Source organism: Crocodylus siamensis, chromosome 1, assembly GCF_052110815.1.
Source record: "Crocodylus siamensis isolate JL-2025a chromosome 1, ASM5211081v1, whole genome shotgun sequence".
NCBI lineage: Eukaryota > Metazoa > Chordata > Crocodylia > Crocodylidae > Crocodylus > Crocodylus siamensis.
Genome location: NC_143395.1, coordinates 303,201,484 through 303,227,271, shown reverse-complemented (window position 1 = coordinate 303,227,271; position 25,788 = coordinate 303,201,484). Strand labels below are relative to the sequence as shown.

General features: G+C 43.0%; 1 protein-coding gene across 1 annotated transcript in view; it reads right to left on the bottom strand.

Moving 5' to 3' along the window:
* Positions 1 to 5,329: 5,329 nt before the first annotated feature.
* GCC2 (GRIP and coiled-coil domain containing 2) overlaps positions 5,330 to 25,788 on the bottom strand; it is a 56,977-nt gene continuing 36,518 nt past the window's right edge. The window contains exons 18-23 of the mRNA XM_090021275.1: positions 24,021 to 24,197; positions 20,124 to 20,341; positions 15,323 to 15,520; positions 14,121 to 14,260; positions 11,304 to 11,505; positions 5,330 to 8,365 (exon numbers count right to left, since the gene is read on the bottom strand). Of these exons, the coding sequence (XP_089877401.1) occupies positions 8,295 to 8,365; positions 11,304 to 11,505; positions 14,121 to 14,260; positions 15,323 to 15,520; positions 20,124 to 20,341; positions 24,021 to 24,197 (1,006 nt within the window). The 3' untranslated portion in view covers positions 5,330 to 8,294. The remainder of the gene's footprint in view (positions 8,366 to 11,303; positions 11,506 to 14,120; positions 14,261 to 15,322; positions 15,521 to 20,123; positions 20,342 to 24,020; positions 24,198 to 25,788) is intronic.

Sequence of the window (25,788 nt, the reverse complement as noted above, 5' to 3'; positions counted from 1 at the left end):
TCCACATATGCTGTTTACAGCGCATCCTTGACATCAAGTGGCAAAACAGAAATCAACAACACAGAGGTCATCACCAAGGCCAACCTGCCAGCCATCACTGCACTACTTAAACAGCAGTGCCTACACTGGCTTGGTCATCTTCATAAGATGGAAATGGGTGCATCCAGAAGGAAAACCTGTACAGGTGGAGAGAGAAGTGTAGGGCACCTGAAACTGCACTTCAAAGATGTCTGGCTTTTGGAATCAACTCAAAGCTTTGGGAGGCCTTAGCAGGAGACAGGACGAAGGGGCACTCCCTTCTCAATCATGGAGTCCAACATCATGATGAGAAATGGTCACTTGAATTACAACAGAAATATGATTGAAGGAAACAGCCTGTCAGTACAGTAGTTTCTAATGCCATGTATATCTGTGACCACTGTGGCGGGACCTGCAAGTCTAACATTGGTTTACAGCCACAAGAGAAAATGCACTACCCATCAGTAGAATAGCTGCAATATCCACTGTCAGTTGCTAATGTATGGATGTTATAGGTAGGTATACTCCTATCCAAGAAATACAAACTAGGGGACTGGTAGAGGGACAGGGGTATACAATTATGTCCATGAATAGCTTGAAACAACTTGAACATGTTCAAGTTTCAGGTTGGAGAAGGCCTCACACCACCACACCATTTTTTCCTAAGTATCTCAAAAATATTGAAAGCCAGCTATTTACTATCTAGCAAAATACTTTAAACAAGTAACAAAAGCAATCTTTTTGAAAATTCAGTTATATTTTCTCTCAATAAGATGCATTTAAAATTAGATTTAAAATTACCTTTTTCTCCTCCGTGCATTATAGATTACGCCAGTACAGGTTTCCCTTGCCAACCATGGCTTTGTGTATCCATGCTTCAGAGAAGGGGGAGGAGGGTACAGTTGGAAAATACCCACCATGGCTCCCTCATACCTCTCACTCCCCACAGCCACCAGAGTCTTGCTTGTACCCAGGGGGAAAAAAATCAGATTTTTTAAAATTTAAAATCAGATTACTTTTTTTTAAATCATCAATAAAATACTAAATTTCTCGTTTAAAAAATAAGTTACAATTAAATATCATCACAAACATACTAAAGCTACACTTACAGTCTCATAAAAATGAATTAATGGCTCTGTCACACTCACACACATTGAGTTACCTACCAGTCAAACACGAGCATTCATTTCAGTTTTTCATCTCATGAAAATGGCTCTAGTCTGTCTGTCCACCCTAACTACCAGCTCTTGCTTCTTGAAAGGTTTGGGCTTTCAGTTTCTGTTTCTCAGCAGACCAAAGTCACACGTGCAAAGACCCAGGCTGGGTAGGATTGTTGTTCTGTGCTTGTGTGGTGGTGGAGCTGGGCCAAGCAAGGCAGGGGAGTTAGTTAAGAGACCATCTTAAAGACAGAGAGACAATATAGGAAAGGACAGAAGCAGAGTAGAGAGGAACAGTGGAGCGGACTGGAAAGAACAAGGGAAGACATTGTTCAGTGGTACACGTGCACCTTCCTATATTCTCCCACACTCTTGCCACAGAAAAGCTGTCATGGCTTCTGGGTGCAAGAGAGACCCTATCTGGGAATATTTTGAAGAACTTCCTTCCCTGGGTAAAAAAGGAAAACATGGCAAGTGTAAGCAGTGCAAGAAGGAGATACAAGGCCTAGTTGCAAGAATGAAACATTATAATGAAAAATGCTTATTGGGAGAACATAATGTGGATGAAGATGTGGATATGTCTGAAGAACAATGTGGATCAACTGGTTAGTAAATTAAATAATTCACTTTGCAATGCATCATTCTTTCAGACTCTTTCTGTGCCTTTCAGTATAAGTTTGTTTTAACAAGTAAATTCCCAAGCTGTTTTCCATGTTGGATGTTGCTAGAAAAAAAGGTTTAGCTTAGCTAATCCTCATGGCTCGTTTAATTAGTCAACTAGGTTTAGAATCTATCACCCAAGTTTATGGTACAGAAAGCTGCAGTTAGAGAAAGTTGCCAGTTGCCACTGAGTGTCATTTTCTTATTTTATATGACATAACACATGCCCCTTATTTTGGAACATCATGGCCCCAGACCATAATAGTGATGCCGTAAGTGTATTCCCTATTTTACTTCAGCATAACTCAGCTTTTCCAAGGGAACTCCATCCTATACTGTTTTCTCAAAAAACAGAAGTGCCAGTGAGTTCAATGGGTCTTAGTCCAAAATTAAGTGCACTCTAAAGTGCAGTCAGTCTTAGCTTTTTTGGTAATTTGGAATCAGATCTGCACCCTTACTGAAAGAAATGTAAGTGATTAACTGAATAATAGAGTGAGAAGAACTGAGAAGAATGACTATTCAAAAATCATTTTGTTTCAGGATTGCATTCAACCATAAGAGACTTTGACTGTCTATCCACAACAAATTCAGAGTCCTCCGCTGGTACTTTTAGCAGCAGTGCTGCACCTAAACGCATTTCAGACAACAAATTATCATCAGTAGAAAGCAAAAGCTTTCTTTCAATCATTGAGTAAAACTATGGATGGGTTTGTAGCAAGGACCAGCAAATACCAACAAGACAGCATAGATGAAAAGATTGCTCAGTTCATTTATGCCACAAATGCTCCTTTTCGCATTAACAATAAACACTTCATTGACATGGTTGAGTCCTTACAACCAGGCTACACTCCACCCGGTAGAGCAGACATTGGTGGAAGGTTGCTAGATACAGTATATAAGAAGGAACTTGAACAGTGTGCAAGAAATACTGAGGGGAAATTCGCCAGTTTAAGCCTTTATTGGTGGAGCAATGTACACAATGATCCAGTGATATGTGCCTGTGTGACAACAGAAGATGGGGTTGCACATCTTTCAGAAACAACAGATACATCAGGAAATGTCCACACAGCAGAATATTTAAAACTGGCAGTGAAACTGTAATAAACCGTGAACAAAAATTCAACTGTCACATGTGCAGTTTTGTCACAGACAATGCTGCAAACATGGCAAAGATGAGAAGATACTTAGAAGAAGAAAGGGAAGGATGCTCCTTAATAACATATGGCTGCAGTGCCCATTTAATGCATCTTTTAGCCAAAGACGCAAGTACTTCTCCAGGAATAAAAGAAAATGTTGAAGTTGCAAAATACTTCCGTAACAACCATTTCGCTTCAGCTTCTCTGAAGAGAGCAGGAGGATCCAAACTAGTTCTCCCTCAAGATGTTTGATGAAGTTCTGTGGTTGACTGTTTTGAACAATTTATTAACAACTGGCCTATTCTCATAAAAATTTGTGAAGAAAACCGTGATAAAATAGATGGAAGTATCTCATCCAAAGTAACTAATGTTGGATTAAAGAGGAATGTAGCTGATATGCTCAGTATACTGAAGCCTATACTCATGGCTTTAAACTTCAGAGAGATTGTTGCTGAAGCTGTCAAAATTTGGAAGGCACTTCAAGAGACATTGAAGAAAGAAATACCGAACAAAAAAGTTAAAGTGCAGGCAATAAAGAAGCGAATGGATCAAGCACTAACTTCATCTCATTTTCTTGCAAAGAGTCTCAACTCCAGATATAAAGGTAGATGCCTAACTTTTGAAGATTATGCTGCCATCTCAAAATCACTCCTCAGTTATGCCAGTCATAATACATTTCAGGGCTGGAGGGGAACCATTTAAACAGTACATGTTTACTGATGATGTTTTGAACAAAGTCACTCCCTAAATTAGTGAAAATCATTAGCCACGCATCTTAAAACAGAGTTCCTTCAATTGCTAAGCCAACTTTTCACAGCAGTAGCTTCTTCTACAGGCACAGAGAGAATATTTTCACCATTTGGTATTATTTACTCAAAGCTAAGAAATCGCCTGGGAGTTGAGAAAAAGCAGGAAAACTTGTATTTCTGTTTCAGTCTATGAATAAAAATGACAGTGGGAGTGGGAAAGATGAGATCTAGTTGTAGAAGTTAAGGACGGTGTACGTTTAGTGTTGTGATTAACTCTGTTAGAGTTAATAAAATTTGAAAATTAAAAAAAAAAAGAGTTTAAGGACAGATGTTGTAAAATGCTGTATTGAGTTGTAAATTAACATGTTTTAGTGATCAGATTTGCACCATCGTTTAAGAAATATGTGAAGAAGTATCAGTGGGAAACTTGATTTAAAATCAATGATTTAAACCAGGGTTTCCTCGTGGTGATTTAAATCAATCCACCCTGCTGGTGCCCCTCACCCCCCACCCACAGCCCCTGCTCCCCCAGCCCTGCCAGTTTTGCCAACCATGGGAACTTTCAGGAACCTAACCCCTGTAGCTGGCAAGGGAAATCTGTACTTCAGTAGTATACACATAAGCTCATATTAGGCAACTACTTCTACCCCTGCTAACCATTATACTGCAGAATAAAAATCCTTTCTCCATTTTCCAAACAAATTTTACTCAAAATTACTGAAAACAAGCATTTGGGGGGGGGGGAGGCATTCATACAGGCAAAGTTGGATTTTATCAATGTGAGCACCACATAGAACATAAGAGGGGGCACAGACAATTTGATATCACTTTTTCAACCAAACTTTTTTTTTTTTTTAATCTCTCTCGTAAGAGTAACAAATAAGATTTTAAAAGTACAACTGTTCCCATGGGCAGGGCCATCCTTGAAAGGGGGTGGGGGCGAATTGGGGTGACCGCTCTGTGTCCCATGCTTTGGGGGCCCTGCAGAGCCAGGCAGAGCAGCGGCTCCTCGTCCAGCTGCTCGCTACCCCTGCCCCTTCTTGCCCCCACTGCCGATGCCAGCTGCAGCTTCTCTGGGTCCAGGATTGGAGCAGGGCCCTGCACGGGCTGATTTGCCCCATGTCCTGCTCCCTGCTCGGGTCGCCTCTGCCCATGAGCACAACCGCATAACACACTGAAAGGCAACAGAAGGGTGTGCACTGCACAGTGAGACTCCTGAAGTATAGGTAGCAGTCACCCTGCTGCTTTCCAATTATGAGGTAACAGAGGCCCAGTTCTAAGCAGACACTCTCCTCCCACCAAGGTCTCTCCCTGCTTGGAGGATCGAGGCACTCCCTTTTACCATCTACAGCCCCTGAAGTCACAGGTGGCCAAAGACAGGAAGAATGGCTTTTTGCCCTTCTTTTTGCTCTTCATATCTTCCTCATCATGGTAGAAGGGCCACAATTTGGTCATGAGCTTGTGACTTCTTTGGGGCAGGGTTTCCATCGTCTAACAATAGTGTAAACAAACTAATATGTGACACTGTAAAAACAGTAAATGGAACAAAACCTAAAAGCAGAGCCAACACTTGCCCTTAAAAGGAAACAGAGGGAGAGCAGCAAAAGGCAACAGTGAACAGGAATGCCAACTTTAATTTTAAATGTGTTTCTTGGAATTTGAGCCACAATGATGTGGTGTATTAACATTATAAATATTTAAAATTCATGAAATATAAAATATATCTACTGTGCAAAATAATCCCACTTCCAGTCCTCACCTCTTTTTAATTCCATTTACTATAAGTATTTAAGACCCAGACATTTACTTGCATCAGACATTTCTTCCATTATCTGATGGAAGACAAATTCTGAAAACATGACAATCTTAGCTACAGAATACACATTAGATAAATGATTAATGACAATTATTAAAATATTCTTTACATTACTCTTTCAAGGCCTCGGTTATCTTCCTTTGTAGAAAAAATATATCATGCAAGAGGTGTAAATTACACTCAAGAGTACAATATCAGAGTTTAAACTAGAACTGTGAGCTTACATCTCAAAAATTTGAAATTAAACAACTTCTATTTAATACAGCAAATGTTACACTGTATGCTGTTTGCATACTTCATTCACATTTTATAGAATTAAATAAATGGGTCTTAGGGTCTGAAATATATGCATTTAAAAGAAACAGGTTCATTTTTCACAGCTATTTAACAAAGAAAGTTGAGCAGGCATTGTGCAGAAAACTGTCAGCAGCAAGTTTTTGGCTGAATATATTTGAAGCTATACTATTTCACTCATGCTCTTCTATTTTTTAAATTACAGAAGGAAAAGAAATTACTTGCATTTTTGGTATAGTGATCTGAAAACTCTCCACTCCTTCTGGCTATTTTAAAAAATGAAAATCACAGTGAGTTGTGAATTTATATTTAATGACCTGGAACAAAATCTCTGAAGATGTAGATGTGGACTGAAAAGTGACTAAAAAGTACTACATACTTATCTCTACTTTCAAAATAGCAATTGCTCAAGATGGTTTTTCTAGCTGCCAATCCTGCAAATTCAGTCTAGGAGCTAAAAAAATCAAGCCAGCTCTTTTCTGGATCATGTATGACCCATGAAGAGTTTGCAAATAGAACTTAAAATATGTTAGTACTGGACTGCATCAAAAAGGAATCAAATTCACTCCAGGAACTGTTGATTTTCAGCACTAACTGTAAGTAGTAGAAGTAGTAAGAACATATATTAAGCTGACAACTTGGAATAAACACAGGAAACGGAGATAGTCATTGGCATTTAGTCACTTCCAGTTTGATAAGCACTCTTACGAAGAGATTCTGTTTTCAGAACAACCTAATTCTGCTTGCTACTCTTACAGGCAGATTAAATATAATCCACATAAGTATTATGTTATTAAGGGAGTAGGCATACCCCTAGGTTGCCCTCTTTCCTACCCCGGGCCTCTCGATTAGTGTTTGCTTAGTATAGAAAATAACAGCAATATCTACAGTAGAGAAAGGAATAATGTTCGTTTAAGTTTATATCTTTCCTGTCCTCTGGTCAAAGAAGTAGCTTTAATACTACATACCAGAATATCAGAGGGAAAGGGAATACTAAGGGGAGATATACAACTCAAAGACTCTTGGTGGCAGGAAAAACTGCAGGTGCTTAACACAAATAACAAATCACTCAGATAACAACTGTGGAATATATAGAGGAGAGAGAAAGAATGGGTTAGGAGGAAAGACAGAAAACACAGAACAGAAGACAGAAGCTGAAAGAGTGCCCTTGTTTATAATGGGTGCATTTACTGTGTTACACATAGGAAGATAAACCAGATACCCCTTCTGGCTCATTTATGAGCCAATTAAGATTCCACAACTAGAGCCTATTTAAGAAGTGTATATCTATTCTTCTTGGCTGGTACCCAGTCTTTTCTCTCTTCTGTTCTGATGGGTCCTCACACAGTGCTAAAATCACTCTGGCCCAGTAGACAGGGGAACAGCTACACCCAGACCCAATAACATTCCTTTCTTTCTTGCAGATATTGCTCCCGTACACTTTCCAGAAATGCCATTAAATTAAAGGACTTAAAAGCACATATCACTTGACCACAAGGGATAGGTGGAATGTGGAAGAGTGAGAATGGAATGAAGTTTGCTTAAGGAAATTATACACCACATACAGTGATAACATTTTCACAGGAAAGTATTCTCCCCCTCTTCTGCCAGCAGTTATATTGAGAGTCATTTAACAACACGACCATTACAAGCAGTAGGTACCATTTGCATTGTTTGGCTTTAGACTCCCTATGAATGTTCCACGCTCAGAGAAAGAAAGACTTTAGATTAAGTTATTTCTCCTACTATTTCAACTTGCTTATGCCACTGACTCTTAGGGGAGGCTGATGCAACTTTCTAAAACAAACCATGAGCATCAGGAAACCCCTATGAGCCCACGTAACACAAACATGAGATGTTATCAGAGCCACTACATTTCTCACACCTTAGGACTTGTATTTTAATTTTTTTTCACTGCAATCTGAGACTAAAAAAATAACTGAAGTGAAAAAGAAAATGCCCTTCATCTCCAAAGTGTCTGCAGTGCAATATTTTGTAAACATCACCATGCAGAGGAAAAAGTTTGATTTTATGCTTCTTTTAATGTGTAATGACAATGCAGGTTGCTAATTTGCTTCATTTCTCGTCAGCAAGGGTTTTTAAGTCTTAAAAATATTTTAGTATTGTTTCAGTTTTTAAATGATGCTCCATTTTAAATGATAAAACTGGAAGTTCTGACCAGTTTGACACTTTTTAATCCTACATTTTATTCTCAATCACAAGCTTATTTAATCTGAAATGTTTATGACAAAAAAGTATAGTTTACTGAAGTCAGAAAATAATATAGTAAACTCTTTAAAAACTTTCTACTCTAATTCTTAGGTTAACATATGCTGCTGCAGGTAGTTTGAAAAAAAATAAAACTGCCACTGCTATTTATGTATGCTTCATTCTTGTATATTAGCATTTCTTTCTTAGTGCAATCATGGAATGTAAGTATTGAAGATTCAGCTTTTCTGTTGCCTCATCGAAGTCCTGACCAACTGTGAAGGTATGAGGCCCACCCAGAAGGTCGTGAAGCACTTTCTTCTTCACCTGCAGGAAAGGGGGAAAAGAAATGGAAAAAGATAAAACTTCAGTTTTCACCAGCACTGAAGCTATTAACAGTGAACTGACTGATGGCACATTGCATGAAAACCAAAACATTACTTTTAAGCAGTAACACTTCAGGCACAAGTTTTCAATATGCACTATGAGAAATAGCTACCATATTCAAATAAATACCACTGTATTGCATTCTTTATTTAGGATACTTAAGAAACCTGCAACTGACAGAGAAATAAAACTGGCCTCTTCTTTCTAACTTCTACAGACTTCAAAAGAGGCCTTTAGACTGTAATGAGCTCTGTTTAAGAAGTGCAAGAGCAGCTGTATTCAAATACAGAATTTTGACTTGCCATTCAAAATATAAATCCTCTCACATGGAGAATTAGTTTGTCTATACCTTTTCATGATATCACTTCCTTTCTCTTCATGTTCATTAGTAACTGGTCTTTTCTAAGTTGGCATGAAGAGTGCACAGTACAACTAACATTTACAGAAAATTGTTAATGACAAAGACCATGTCAATCTCTATATAAAGATGTTGTGAACAAGATAATATGTAAAGTGTTTTGCAAATGGGAAAGAATCCATCCAATCTGAGGCCTAAGCATTTATTATAAAGGAGCAGACTGCTTAATACATTCTTTTAATATGCTTGGTAGCATTTAAGTAAAGTGTTTAAGTGTTGTAGCCATGACAGTTCAGGAAATATGCAAGAGGCATGGATTTCTGTGCGTGATTCTCATTTACTGGACCAAGCGAATGGTTGAGAAAGACTTAGACAAGCTTTTGGGTACCAGAATACTGCAATACCATGCAGCTGTATCTCAGAATGGCAAAACATACACTATATGTCCATATTTTAGCCAGACTTTTGGAGAAAATTTAGTCTAGAATTTATTTAATCCATCTCAATCATGCAGTTGGTCCAATAAGAGACATTACACATAAAAACCTTACCTCTTAAAATGCTTGAAATTTTTTCCTAGACAATTCTTGTATTTGTGGAAGGTACATGTAACACTGTAGCCATGATGGTCCAGAAATTATGCAAGAGCCAAGGATTCCTTAGGGCAGAAGTTTTCAACCTTTTGTTAACAAGTATACCTCTTCTGCCTCAAAGTTTCAGCTCACGTACCCCTTTATATTTTTTTCTCGCTGTTAAGGGGCAGGGTGGTGGGGGCAGATTGAGGCCCCCATGGTGAGGGAGGGAGTAGGAATGGGTCTGGGACAGGGGCAGGTGCTCCACAGCCGGGGTGAAATGCAGGACAGAGCCACAAAAGCGATTCGTCCGGGAGGTGCAGGGAGGGGGGGTGGCTCCTGCTGCTGTGCACACCCTGGTGGAGGCCTGCGGGGCATCTGCCCCACGTGCAGATCTAGGGGGCACAGGCAGCTGCTGCTGCAGGCTGGAGTCTGCACCCTGCTGCTGCTGCCCCAAGAGCTGCTCAATGCCATGTGTCTGCTGCTGCTGGGTGGGCAGGCTGACACACACACCAGCAAATAAGTGTGGGAGGGGAGGGGGCAGGGTGGGGGAGAGGGAAGGGACTGGGGGGGATCAGATTGAGAATGGCAAGGGGGGAGGGGGGTGTTTTCATACCTGCTCCCAGGAGCAGGGCTGGGTGGGGACATGAGGGCAGTAGTGCCCCTCTGCCGGCTGACCAAGGGCGGGGAGCTCACATGCAATAGCTGCCACTGCCACCACCCTGAGCCACTTTCCCACAGACGGTCGCATGTGCAGTTTTGCAGGCTGCTGTTGGGCCTTGCACCCACACAATTGTGCACTGTCTATCAGCAGCCTGCAGAGCTGTATACAAGACCAGCTGTGGGAAAGTGGTGCCGAGTGGTGGGTGGCGCTGTGTGCGAGCCCCTCTACCCCCATCTGGCTGGCACATGCATGACACACAGAGGGGTGCTGCTGCCCTTGCCCCCCAGCCCTGTTCCTGGGAGCGGGCACAGAGAATGGGCTCTGGTGGGGGTGAGGAGGTGCTGCAGTGTGCTGTGTGGAGCTGGTGGCACCTGGTGCTTCCCTCCCCCAGGTAAGAAGCAAAGTACAGGAATGCACCAGGGGAGATGCCACCGCCATTCCCCAGGGAGCACTCTAATCCTGACCAGCTGCCTCCCCGTGCATACCTGCTATGACCTTTCTAAGTACCCCTAGAGGTACACCTACCTCTGGTTGACAACTCCTGCCTTAGGATAACATCATTTATTGGACCAACTACATAGTTGGGATAAAGTTAGACAAGCTTTCAAATGCAAGATGTTTGCCATCAGTTCTCTGATCACAGGAAGTCAGAAGCAGCATAGTTGATCCAAAAAAAGATATCACTCTAAGAAATTCTTGCCCCTCATATATTTGTGGAATAAAGTTTCAAAACTAGTTGTTAATCATTAGTTTCAGTCATTTACTATGCCAAATGGCTTTTAATAAATTGGAATAGCTCCTACATTTTTGTGGAGCATGTATCATGAAAATCAATTCACAGGAAGCTTTATCCTCATCCCAATTTGAAAGAGATCTTCAATTCACTGACTAGTCAACAGTGGAACTGGCTGGGGAAAAAATGCAGGCAGATGGTTAAAAAAAAAACACGAAGAAATGTCTCTTTAGGGAAGACTAAGGAAGTGATGGAGTTTTACACAATTTAACATGAAAGAAAGGTCTCTCAAAGTTTTTATTTACACCTTAGAGAATTTTATTTAGGCTTTTGCTTTTAGTCCTGTTCAATGAGAAATAGCAATACTTTAATTCCCTTCTAACTGAGTAGCATCATTTTATTCCTAACCTGTTTGCATCACATTCTTCAAATTTGTTTTTCTGGAGGAGCTGAATAAAAAGGAAGTCAAAACCTTTTGGTTTTCTTTATTATTACTTTTACTTTTCTTCTTTGTGATGATGTATTGGTAATAAAAGAAATACTGTACATACCTTGAGCGATTGCAACAAGCTTTCCCTTTTCTTCAGGGCTGAGCTGCAACATGGTATCTATTACTGGCAACAGCCTCTCTCTTTCACTTCCTGATTTCAGAAATATGAATTGCAGCAGAACATTTTTCAAGTATTCTAGATTAGCAACAGATTTCTCTCGCTCTTGGTTCCTTTCCAGTCTCCTTATTTCATTCTTAAGAAGCTGCAGACACAAAGAAACCTTTAAATATTATTTACTTGATTTTTATAAATATGATCAGCTGAAGAGGCTACTTGGAGAAACACAGCATGTATGAATTATACAGGCAATATGGCACTGAACACGTTTACCTGTATAAAGAATGAGGTCTTCTGGGTGAAAGTCCCACTTGACCTAGAGATGGCATAATATTCTCTATACCTGTATTTTATCCAGGCCTTTGGAGAAAGTCCAGAATTCATTTAACCTCTTTAGGATTACATGAATACCTTTGTGTAGGAGTTTTACAGTAAAAGGTTATAAGGAAGAGTTGCCAATATTTTACTTCTTTGTTTTTTACATGATTGACTACAAAACACTTCTGTGGATTTCAGATCTTACTATATGTCCCACCATGCTTTTCTGCGCATAACAAGCAGAAAGGATCCACTCTGGCTACTTACAAACTGCAACAGTACAAACACTCAAATTATTAATCACAGAAACTGATGCCATAAAATGAAGACCCTCCCACCCCTTAGCCCAACAGACTAGTTATTACCATGCTTGACAAGGAAGTGGAAAACAGGATTTTGGCCCCAGCAGCCAGAGAGGATTTGAACTTGTCTCCCACTACCTGGCAAAACTGCTTCTATTTCCAGGCCATGGACACTGCCAGGAGCACCCTCTAACCATCATGTTGAAGTTGGACCCCTGGGCAGCCAAAAGGAGGCGGCATGTGGGGTCAGAAGAGCAAGTCAGAAGGAGCCTGGTTCTGTGGCTTGATGAGTCAGACACTGCCATGAAAGAGAAGAGGCTCTGGGTTCTGGCCCTGGCCTCTGCTCCTTCCCATCCCCTGCTCTAAATCCATTTTACCTAATGAAGAAACATCAATGGGGCACTCCTTCTCCCTCCTCAAGCACTAATCATTAGTTATGTTTTTCTGCACCTAACAGCTATGTGCCTTCCTGAGTGGAATAGGAGCGTAACAGAGTTTGCACTGCCAGAACAGATCCCTTCTGAGCATTCTCTTTGTGTATTGTGCTTGGTCTAAAAATGAAAGACGACTTTTTTTGCACATTAAGAACTGACTTTTTGCACATATTCCAGTTCACATTTTTGAAAGCATCCAAGGAAATATTGCATTATATAGAAGATGACCCTGACTTTAAGATGATCCCCCAATAATTAGATTCTATACATGGAAAATTTATAAATGTTATAATTTTCCATGTATAGAATCTCATTATTGGAAGTCTACTTTGAATTTGTCCCTCTCCCACTGCTACAGCAGGGAAAATAAACCTGGGGGTGTCAAGTAACTCCTTTCCTCTCTGCTTCCCAACTTTTTACCATGGCAGCCCTTGCCCCTCTCTAGTGTCAGACCCTACTCTCTTTGCACACATAGAAGTGAGAAGAAAATTTGAAAACAGTAACCTTCAAATTAAACATGGCTGTAGACATTTGCATATAGCACCTACACACTGAACTCTTCCAGAATTGATGCATGTTACCTTTTCAGAAAAACAAAACAAAACAAAACTTCTGCAAGTTTTAGTACTGGTACTTCATAAACACACTTTTGAGCAGCACTTTGGCATTCACTTATATGTAGTAAAAATTATGCATGGTATTAGTCCAAACCACACAATTCAATGAGATGACTCTGGTGAGGCCCAACAGAATTTCAAGCTACAGTGATCCCAAAGCTCAGCACTGCTCAGTATGTGGGCGTACTCCAGATAACACCCACAATTACCAATGTGATAATTAGCCCCCACTCATGACTGGAACCAGGTGTTCTTGTCACAAGTCCTGGCACACTCCAGAAGTTTATGTACAGATGAGGGAGGCACAGGGTAACCTGATCTAGCTCCACTTCACAGAAGGCAGGGCGCCACACTAATATGTAACAGGCTGAGAGAAAAAACACAACAGAGGGATTCTGAGTGATCTGTTTGGGGCCCCATTTTATTATATTTGCCAGGCATTTAAGGCTGGTGAAGCAACAGGAATAGCTAGAAATGAGAAATAAAGGTGCAGCTCAGCAGTGGGAATGAAGAGGAAGTAAAAATTGATGCAATATAGTGGCTCACTATGACTTGAAAGAGCTGGCAGTGAGGAGCATTCCATTTAACGGGCACTACCACATATTGTATTCAGATAGGCTGTATTCACTCATCCTTTCATTAGGTTCTAACCAGCATATCTGCCCAATGTGGGCCACGTGTTTTATAGTGGTGCTCAGTGTTTGCTGCATTTAATCAACTTTGTAACTGATTTCTGTTGCTGAGCACATACTGTTTTGTCTATTGTTAAACTGCTGTCAATGTGTTTCATGAAACCTCCTTGTACGCAGTAAGATGAGGAGCCTTCTTCCCAGATGCCAATTACAGGGAAAGAAATTCATCCTGTATTTTAGTAAATACAGTATTTGAAAAAGCTGACAAAAACAAGACAATTTGAAAGCATTAGGTAAACTTGAGGAATTTGAGAGAGTTTAACAAAAACAATAGGCAATTACATTTTGCATCTCATCACATTTCTAAATGCGTCAGGTTTGAATCACAGATTATGGTCCTAAGGACGCGTTTTGGGTCACCGAGGCAGTAAATCAGAGCTGCATCAAGCTTACTAACCTTAATTTGTTCCATTAAGATTGCATTTGTTGCTTCTGATTCACGAAGCAGTCCATTCAAATGATCAGCACTCTTTGTTGTTGTGTTCAGCTTCTGTAGTAGCTCTTCCTTGCTGAGCTCGGTTTGCCATGAAGATGGCTCTGCGATTTCATTTTTCAAACAATTATTTTGTAGTAAGGAGAAATCACTAGTCCTAATGACTCAAGGTCATTCACAGTTACAGACGACACCAAGACCTACTAATAAGAAACTATAAATGGTCAGGTTTCACTACCACCAACAATTTCACTGATTGTCTTGCTGGTATCAGTGGGCGTGTGAAATTTTTGTGCATGCACATAAACAAATGAAAAACAAGTACCAAAAAGAACTGCAGAACCAAAGTTTAAGGGGCCTCATGGGCCATGTTAGGCTCTATCAAAATATGTTTTACTGTTTACGGTGTCTTCCATTATCTACGTTCTTAATTTTTCCCCTCAAGAAACATCTGATGACCTCCTTGCTATCTCTTTATTAGTAGCTGCTTGCTATATATTTTTTCCACTTCCCTACTTGGTAAGACCTCCACAGCAAAGTCACAGTTATCAACCTTGGACTGTATTTCCCTGAAAAAGGAATGGTGATCTCCTGAAAAGATACTGGTGATCTCCAGATTTCTTTGAGCTATTTTAACATTAAGGCAAATGGAAGTTTTGTTTTCGACTTTCATAGGAAATGTATAGGAAAAAAAACCAGACCCCTAGGCAGCACTGAGCTGTCCTTCCTTTCCATATGCACAATTCCTCCAACTGTTTATCTGCTTACTCATCATCTGCTCTGCTCCTCACTGAAATTCTAGATGTAGGAGATAGACATTTAAGAAAATCTTGGAAGCCAGAACACATTAAAACCTATAGCAAAATTTAGGCAGTGGTCCCTCTTCAAATAGATAAAAGACTTGTAAAAGGAATCCAAGTCCATATCTCAAACTTTTTTGGACTGTTCTCAAATTTCAGCCATCTCCTGGAATAGAAATGGTTCCTCTGGCAGCAGTGTCCAAACACCAGGAAAAAAAAAAGTAAGTGGGAATTGAGAGGAAGAAGGTGAAAAATACCTCAGGATGACGAGAGAATTTTTTTCTGGCACCCTATTAGTGTACCGAGTCATGTTAATTCCATTTTAAATTGTTATCTACTTTAAAGTAGCCTAAATTATTTTCTTACCAGCTTTTGCTTCAGGAGAATTAAGAAGTTGTTCCAGTGATGGTATGTGAGTAGTGGCAGAAGAGACTGATTCTGTATCAGTTGTTTCCATTCCTTCTCCCTCTTCTCTAGTGACAGCATGCATATCAAGGAGGAGGAGGTCAGTGTTGTTTCTCCGTTCTCTCAAGTTCTTCACTGGTAGGTTTGAAACAGCTGGCCCTGAAAGAAAAATTCTCTCTGTTGGTGTGTATCAAAAAGAAAAAAAGGTATTTAGGTGTGGTCATGCAAGAGTAACTCAATTTGATACTAAGGAGGAAATCAGAATGAAAGACTGCATACTGCACAAGTGGCAGAATAAAACCAATCCTCACACAAGGAACTCATTTATTCTCTAAAAACAAAAAAACCCTGCCTTTCACTACATCTCCATTCTAAATTCAGCCCTTATTAACAGTAATTTAAAGACGTTTTCAGTGCTCCTTTGAAACCAGGACCAACCCTGGAGGGAGGAAAATTGGGGCGATTGCTCCGGGCAATGTGCTTTGGGGGGGGCCCCACAGAGCTGGGCGGACCAGAGCAAGCAGTGACTCTGCGCTGCCACTGCTTGCTTTGCATCCAGCCGCTTGCTAGGGCCCCACCCCACACTGATGCTGTCCATGGTGGCAGCAGCTTCTTCAGGCCTGGGACGTGTGGGATTGGAGCAGGGGTGGGGTCCCACATGGGCTGATTTGCCCCAAGCCCCGCACCCTGCTTGGTTTGGCTTTTTTTCGAAACAAAAAGTTGCCAGGAACAACACTGAGCAGGTCAAGAGACCATCAGGCTCTTGGTAAGAGGGTTAAGGAGCTGGGAGCACAAGTGGCACTCTTATCAATCCTTTCCCTGGAAAGCAAAATTCATAGATTCATAGATGCTAGGGTCGGAAGGGACCTCAATAGATCATCGAGTCCGACCCCCTGCATAAGCAGGAAAAAGAGTGCTGGGCCTACATTACCCCAGCTAGATACACATCTAGCCTTCGCTTGAAGACCCCCAGGGTAGGGGAAAGCACCACCTCCCTTGGGAGCCCGTTCCAGACCTTGGCCACTCGAACTGTGAAGAAGTTCCTCCTAATATCCAATCTAAATCTGCTCTCTTCTAGCTTGTGGCCATTATTTCTTGTAACCCCCGGGGGGGCCTTGGTGAATAAATACTCACCAATTCCCTTCTGTGCCCCCCTGATGAACTTATAGGCATAAAAGCCCAGGCATAGACCACTGAAGTAAGCCCAGGCAGAGATCACAGAAATAAGCATGTGGTTGAGACTGTGGTGTTGGCTTTGGATTCTTTGACAACAGATGGATGTTCTGGGAAGGACTGCTATAAGAGATAAGATCCATCTGACCAAAACTGGAAAGAGCATTTTTGGGCACTGTCTAGCCAGTCTAGTAAGGAGGGCTTTAAAGTAGGTTCTGCAGAGGATGGGCTGAACAAAACCCTCCAGCAACACAGCAAACCATACAGAGGGGAAAGGACTGAAAGCAGCAGCTCAGCTCTGGAACAGGGCTTGAGAGCCACAGGACAGCAAAAGGTGATGCAAAAGGGAAACAAGTAAGTTGAGATGCATCCAATTTATGCAATCAAATGCAAGAAGTATGGGGAATAAACAAGAAGAACTGGAAGTCAGTCCATGCGAACTATGATCTGATTGGTATTAGAGACCTGGTGGAAAGTTCTTATGACTGTAATGTCAACATTGAGGGCTACACTTCATTTCAGAAGGACAGGGTTGGGAGAATGTTGGTGGTGATGCCTTGTATGTCAAACACATTCACTTGTTCCTTGGTTCCAGAAAAGAAGCTAAGAGCAGAACGTGGCAAAGGTGATCATGGAGCCCTTGGCAATAATATGTATGAAGTCATGGGAGACAGGCAAGGTATAAGAGGACTGGAAAGGGGCCCATATAGAACCCCTGTTTCAAAAAGGAGGACCCGAGAAACTATAGACCAGTTAGCCTCACCTCAATACCCAGGAAGTTACTGGAGCATATCCTAAGGAAGTCCATTTACAAGCATTTGAAGGAGGAAAAGCTGACCATAAGCAGCCACATGGATTTACTACTGAGAAATTGTGTCAAAGAAACTTGATTTGCTTCTCTGACAAAGTAACTATTTGTGCAGATGAAGGGAATGCAGTTGATATATTGTGCATTTGGACTTCAGCAAGGATTTTGACAAGGTCCCGCTTGATCTTCTCATAAACAAACTGGAGAACTGTTGGGTAGACAAAACTACAAGGTGGATAGACAAATGATGACAACTCTGAGCAAAGGTAGTTATACATGTTAGAATGGCAGGAGGTTTTGAGGGGAAATCTCACAGGAGTCTGTTGTGGGTCCAATGCTATTTAACATATTTATGAATGATTTGGGTCGGGATATAAGAAGCCTTTTTGAGCAAATTTGCAAATGACACCAAACTGGAAAAGACTGCAAACATCTTGAAGGACAGAAGTGGAATTCGGAAGGATCATGACAGGTCGGAAAGCTGGGCTGGAACTAACAGAATGAAGTTCAATGCAGACAAGTGTAAGGTTCTATATATACCTCAGGAAGAAAAATCAGAAGTACAAATACAAGATGGGCGACACCTGGCTGGACGGCAGCACTACAGAGAAGGATTTCAGTCTGGGTAGATCACAGAATTAATACGAGTGTGCAGTTTGATGCAGCTGCACAAAAAGTGAATATGGTTTTGCGATACATCCACGAAAGCATTAGGTTCAAGATATGGGCAGTGATAGCGTTTTTCTACTTGGCACAGGTTGGGCGTTCTCTAGTGTGCTATGTGCAATTTTGTGCTCCATATTTTAAAAAGGAGCTGGAAAATTTAGAGAGGGTCCAGAGGCAGGTAACAGAAGTGATAAAGGGCTTGGAAGGCAAGTCATAGAATAAGACGCTGAAGGAAATAAGGATGTACAGTTTGCAGAAAAGATTCTTAAGAGAGGACATGACAGCAAGCTTCAAATACCTGAAAAGCTGCTATAAAGAAGAGGGAAAATAGCTTCTCTCTCTTGCTGCTAAGACCAGGACAGTCCAATTGCTTGAAGCTGCAGTACAGTTTTTCCTGATATCCAATCTAAACCTCCTTCTTCACACAGCGAGGTAGCGGATTAGATTAACTAGGAAAGCTGGACGCTCCATCATTGGAGGTGTTTAAAGAAGAGGCTGGACAGGCATTGATCAGGATGATCCAGGAATAGCTATGCCTATATTCTAGGAAGATTTGGATAGTGATGATCCTGCCTCAGGCAGGAGGTTGATCTAAATGATTTCTGAAGGTCCCTTACAGCCCTACTTCTCTAAGATTCTATGCTGTAACAATCTTAAAAAAGCCTGGGGAATGAGGAGACTACCCAGCTTTTCACCACACATACAGACACTTTGCAGAGTGGTTCCACTTATGAACCAAATGGTATTCTTAATCTAATCCGTGGGTGGGCAAAATGGTGGACCTGGAAAGGAGCCAGACTCCATTTCTCAGCAGCACCCGCCCCGCCCCCCCGGTGTGTGTCCTGGCCAGTCTTGCTGGAGACCCCAGGAGTGGCTGGGTTGTGACAGCACAGGGCCACAGAACGGGACCCTAGCCCTGTGCTGTCAGGGCACCTTGCTCCCAGGGTCTCCCTGGAAACCAGCCAGGAGCAGCACAGGTAGGGCAGGGAGCTGCATATGGGGCGCTTGTGGTGGTGACAACACAGGGCCAGAGCCAGGGCAGAGCCACAATCTGCTCCCTACATGCCCCTGTCCACAGAACTCATACTAATCACAGGGGCCTGTAAGTGTAGATCATGGCTCTGCCCTGGCTCCAGTGCCATACTGTCACCACCTGTCCTTATCCGTCTCACCCCTGGCCACAGCCCCGGTGTGGGCTGCCACAGGGGCTGCTGGGAAATGGAGTCCGCCATGGTCTGGCCTTTGCCCACCCCGATCTAAATTGGTCAGTCTTGCCAGCAGAAGTCAAAACAAAGCACATGCTCATTAAATCACCTTCCTTTTTACCCAATGCACATGCTAAGGTATAAAAGGAGAAGGCTGTTTTTACATGATGAAAATACAGGTTGTGGGTTAGTTTTTAACTTTCAAAATACTAAATATTTCATAGGGCACTATTCATTTAAGATGACTGTACTTTAAAAACTGAACATACAAGATGTTAAGTCTTTTGGCTACTCTGTATCTTTACTCCTCAGTAAGTACTCAGTAAGTAAGTAAGTAAGGTGTGTGTTTGTTTTAAATTTAGAAAGACGTTCTTATGAAACAGGCACACATGCCACATTTATTACTGCTGAAGCAAATGTTTTGGGTTTGGTTTATATGTACTAAATATAAGTTTATTACATACTATAATGTCACTAATGGTTGCTTATTTTATATTTATGTGTGGAGCTAGCACTACAACAGAGTTGCCCAGTGAAGTTGCATCAGCTGTTTATACACCCATCTTCAGCTTAACCATATTTTGGAAGTAAAAGTAGAGTGGCCTCTCCAAAATCTGAGAAAAATGGGCAGGGACAGCACCAAACAGCAGGCAAATGATTTCTCCCTTTCCTCCCCATAACAAACAATTCTGTGTTACTGAAGAATACACTGAGTCAACTCACAGAAAGTATTGGTTCCTGTGTTTACCATTTCATATGTAAAAGTACTTGGGTACCACTTGGTAACATACCTAAAGGATTTTGAGACATTTGCACAAGTATTATGGAGCTAATACAGAAACAATGAATGCAGATGTATTAAAAAAAAAGTTGTTTGGGGTGCACTGACTGTACAAAACACACAACTTACCTCTGGTGCTAGGCTCACTTCTGAGTTGGAAGACCTGGGCCTCTACCTTGGACAGCTGCTGCTGCAATGTTTCTACTGTCTTCCTATGCTCTTCCTGCAGATGCCGGACTTGATCTCTGAAGCTGTTCCGGAGAGCTTCATTCTGAGCTGTGAGCTGATTCATAGTCTGTACATGCTCTGACTTCATGACTAAGTTCTCAGACTGTATTGTGCAGAGTCTGAAAAGTGTGTGTGTAAAAGAAGCATTAACAATTGGAATACTGTGGTCTAACCAGACTGAACAAAAGACAAGAAACCAGCCCGTTACCCAAAGCATTAAAATAGGTAGAGATGGGAAAAAACTGACCTTACATTCCCCTGAACAAAAATTAACCTTAACTACAGAAAGGTTCTTGCTTTGATACAAACGGAATAGAGCCCCAGCAGAGAGATTTATTCTGTGCCTGAAATACTGTCAGGAGAGCATGGAACAGAAAGAATAATGTGGAGACAGTCAGCCATCCCAAAAGCAGATCATGCTGTAGTCTGGCTAGAAAGAGGTTTGGCCGTACTACATGGGGAGGAAAAAAGTAAGAAAGGATATATGCTCAAGTCCCTTAGAGCGCGCAGATGTGCGTGGACATTTGGTTCCCTAGGGACAAGCAGTGGCGGTGTACTTTGTGACACCACTACTTGTCCGTGGGAAATGCCTGTGTGATACACGCTTTGGTGTGTGGCAAGTTACCTTGGGTGAGGTAGGAGAGGCTGGGGCCAGCACTGTGTTGGCCCCAGCAGCCTTACCTGGGGCCCTACAGGCCTCCTGGGGCTGCACCCACGGTGATTCTGCCAAGCAGAGCCTCGTTGGCAGCAGAGTATGGCTTCAGCAGGCCCGGCTCCACTTTTCAGCAGCACACACTGGCCAAGCAGGCATTGCTCCTGTCTTTTTTCCCACAGCTTTTTTGATCCCTGGACATTCAAAGGTCAAAAAAAAAAAATCCCACGGAAAAAAAACCCAGTGCAGTGCACGCTTGATCAGCAAACCCCTGCAGCCTGGAGAACACCAGACATTTGCAACACCACATATTGCACAGTGTTTGTAAGCACCACATACTGCATGACCGCACTCATCCGGATGTGCCCTTACAGAGTAAAGAGATACCCATATAACTATCAGACATATTTAGAATAAAAATGCTCATTTTGAAAAAAAAAATGAAACTATGGTCTGTGGGAAAGACATGCTTAGAATGTTGTCTACCACATGAAGAGCACCAGGTAGATATGAAATTACAATGATGGATTTCCTATCACTGTGATAACTACAAATTTTAGCTTTTTTCCTGTTTTTGTAGTCTGGATACAAGTGATGGTTGGGAGACACAGTTCAGAAAAGCAGACTTCAACTCACGCAGGAAACTCATGGGCAGGATCCTTTGGAAAGCCAGACTGAGGGGGAGAAGAGTCCAGGAGAGCTGGCTGCACTTCAAAGAAGCCTTACTGAGGAGTGCAGGAACAAACCATCCCTATGTGCAGGAAGACTAGCAAGCATGGCAGAAGATCAGCTTGGCTTCAGTAAATCACAAAAAGGAAGTTTATAAGAAGTGGAAAGTTGGTCAAATAACTAGGGAAGAATATGAAAGTATTGCTCGAGCATGCAGGGATGAAGTCAGGAAGGCCAAAGAGCAACTGGAGTTGCAGCTAGCAAGGGATGTAAAGCATAACAAGAAGGGTTTCTACAAGTATGTTGGTAGCAAGAGGAGGATTAGGGAAAGTGTGGGTCCCTTACTGAATGGGGGAGGCAACCTTGTGACAGAGGATGCAGAAAAGACTGAAGTACTCAATGCCGTTTTTGCCTCCGTCTTCACAAGCAATGGCAGCTCCCCAACTACTGCACCAGGAAGCACAGTTTGGGGAAGAGGTGAACAGCTCTCAGTGCTGAAAGAACAGGTTAGGGACTACTTAGGAAAGCTGGACATGTACAAGTCCATGGGATTGGATGGGATGCACCGGAGGGTGTTGAGGAAATTGGCTGATGTGACTGCAGAGCCATTGGCCATCATCTTTGAAAACTCAGAGTGATCAGAAGAGGTCCTGGGTGACGGGAAAAGGGCAAACACAGTGCCCATATTTAAGAAAGAGAAGAAGGAGGGATCCAGGGAACTATAGACTGGCAGCCTCACCTCAGTCCCTGGAAAAATCATGGAGTAGATCCTCCAGGAATCTATTTCTAAGCACTTGGAGGAGAAAGGCAATTAGGAACAGTAAGCATGGATTCACCAGGGGCAAGTCATGCCTGACCAACCCAATTTCCTTCTCTGACTAGATGCCTGGCTTTGTGGATGCAGAAAGACTGGCAGATGTGGTGTACCTTGATTTTAGGAAGGCTTTTGATAGTCTCCTACAACATTCTTACACGCAAGCTAAGGGAGTCTGCATTGGATGAACGGACTGTAAGGTCGATAGAAAACTGGATGGAGCATCGGGCTCAGAGAGTAGTAATGGATGGTTCGATGTCTAATTGGCAGCTGGTATCAAGTGAAGTGCCCCAGGGGTTGGTTCTGGGGCTGGTTTTGTTCAATGTCTTCATCAACAACCTGGATAATGGGATGGAACGCACCCTTAGCAAGTTTGCGGATGACATCAAGCCGGGGGGGGACATTGGCGGGTAGGGCTAGGATGCCAAGTGACCTAGACAAATTGGAGGATTGGGTCAAACGGAATCTCATGATACTCAACAAGGACAAGTGCAAAGTCAATCCCATGCACCAGTACAGGCTGGGAGCTGACTGGCTGGGCAGCAGCTCTGCAGAAAAGGACCTGTGGGGTTACAGTAGACAATAAGTTGAACATGAGCCAGCAGTGTGCCCTTGTTGCCAAGAAGGCTAATGGCATACTGGGCTGCACTGGTAGTTGTGTTGCAGGTAGCTCAAGGGAAGTGATTATTCCCTTCTGTTCAGCACTGGTGAGGTCACATCTGGAGCACTGTGTTCAGTTTTGGGTCCCCCATTACAGAAAGGATGTGGACAAATTGGAGAGTCCAGCAGAGGGCAACAAAAATGGTGAGGGGCTGACGCACATTACTTCTGAGGAAAGGCTGGGGGAGGATTTAATAGCAGCCTTTAACTACGTGAAGAGGATGGAGCTAGACTGTTCTTAGTGGTGTCAGATGGAGCAACAGTCTCAAGCTGCAGCAACGGAAGTTTAGGTTAGATATTAGGAAGAATTTTCTTACAAGGAGGGTAGTAAAACACTGGAACAGGTTATCCAGAGAGGTAGTGGAACCACCATCCCTGGAGGTTTTCAAAACCCAGACAGACAAAGGTTTGGATGGGATGATCTAGTTGGGGATGGTCCTGCCTTGAGCACAGGATTGGACTCGAAGACCTCCTGAGCTCCCTTCCAACCCTAATTTTCTATGATTCTATGGTTGGGATTATCAGGAGGGTTCACTTGGGTGGAGGTTTGGGCAGGGAGGCAGTGGCTGAAGGACGGCTGGGGAAGAAGCACTGAACTTCATGAGCTTTGAGCACTGTATGGGGAATCTTTTCTTTGAGTTGTTTATTATAAGCCTCTCTGAGCCTTTTGGATGGGGCAGGATATAAAAGTAATAAATAAATATATACTCTGTTGGAATAATTACATTTTAAGAGTACACAGAACTTAGATATATAGTGAGCTTCAAAGAAAGATAATCTTACAAAAATGTAGAGATTTAAAATTCCCAGCTTGCTCCCATCCAGTTCCCAGAGCAGAAGCTCCAGAAGACTGGCAAGTAGCTAGCAGCCTTTTTGCTATATTCCTCTGACTTCCCACATACAATTAAATCATTTTTATAAATTCATCAGCTCAAGTAAAGAACGATTTGGCACTAGCTGCATGTCTAGTGATACACTGTATCTGATCATTTGAGAATCTTACTTTTCTCGGAGTTCTGCCTCTTTTGCGACCGTCTCCTGCAGCATTTTATTATGTCTTTCCAGTAGGGTGTCATGTTCAGACTGCAATGCTTGGAGTTCAGCTGCATTGATTTGTAAATTATTCTGAGTATCTTGCAACTTGGCTTTTAATTGGTTCATCATCATTTCCAAACGTTCTCTAAAGGAAAAAAAAAAAGTGTACACATCATTATATTTCAGGACTTCTAAATATCATAGTAGTATGGGCAACTTATCAGAGCTGAATTAATTTCTTTCATTACACTAAGGCAGGGGTAGGCAAAATACAGCCTGTGGGCTGGATCTGGTCAGCCAGGCACTTTCATCTGGGCCACAGTGCCCCCCCAACTAATTGCATCCTGCCCAGTCCTTCTGCCCACAAGGGTGAGAGTGAAGCGCCCACACGTACAAGCCCCCAACATACTCTATTGTGCCTCGCTCCCACTCTTGTGGGTGGAGGGGCTCTGCCCAGCCAGCAGCTTCCGGGCAGGGCTCCTGCTGTAGCCAGAGCCTGCTCGCTCAGGGCAGCAGGTAGGGAAGCGGTGGCGCTGGTGGGGTGGGGGGTGGAATTGCAGCTGGGCGGAAGTGGGAGCACAGCACAGAGCTAGGACTCAGAGGGGCAGTGGGAGCGTGGAGTTCATGTGGGCGTAGGGTGTAGGTGTGGGTGTGAGGGTTGGGGGTGTATGGACCCCACCACACTCCCCTCATGGTGTGCAGCCCCTGCTGCAGGCAATAGCAGCAGGCAGGGAGGTCAAGGTGCTTGTGCCTGGCATAAGCACCTGGTGGGTTGCAGCTCTGGCCAACGCTGTGCGGGGAGTGGAGCCTGCCCTCCCTATTGCTGAGGGTCTGTGCTGCACGCCTGCAACTCCAACACTTGCAGCGGGAGAAGCCCCACACTGGAGCCTACTGCCCCCCCTGCCCCCTGCGACGTGGGTCCCCACATGCTGCTGGGAGTGGAAGGAGCCCCACCTCCTGCTTCCACACAGAGTCCAGCACAGGGCTTGCAGCAGGGAACAGTGGAGCTGCAGGCATGCAATGCAGAGCCCCTGCGATAGAAACGGCCAGGCAGGCTGCGTGGGGTGTCCCTGCTCCCAGTGCAGTGCTGGCCGCCTCTATCGCAGGGTCTCTGCATTGCGTGCTACAGCTCCACACTTGCAGTGGGGAAGCCCTGTACTGGACTGCACAGGGAAGCAGGAGGTGGGGCTCCCTCCACTCCCAGTGAAGTGCGGGGACCAGTGCAGCAGGGCACAAGGGAGGCAGAAGGCTCCAGTGTGGGGTTTCCCCCACTGCAAGTGCTGCAGCAGCAGGCACGTAATGCAGAGCCCCAGTGATAGGGCAGGCTCCACGCCTTCCACCCATGCAGCGCTGGCCAGAGCCATACCTGCACTGGGCATGAGCACCCTGATCTCACCTGCTGCTGATGGCAGGCAGTGGGAGCTGCACATCATGGGGGGAGTGTGTGGAAGGTACCTACACCCCCCTCCCTCCCCCTCACACCCACACCCTGACCCCACAACCCCCATCAACATATACATGCACCCCAACATATCCTACACCCTCCTACACAGCAACACCCTCTCATAACCGCCCCAGATACTCCCACACCCCACTATACACATACACACAATATAAAAGAGTGAAACTTTATTTTTGAGTTATTATGCAATCCCTTCTATATACAGTATACAATCACAAGTCATGACAAGTATTTCTTGTAATAAAATTAAAATATATTATAGTAGGAGTTTGAA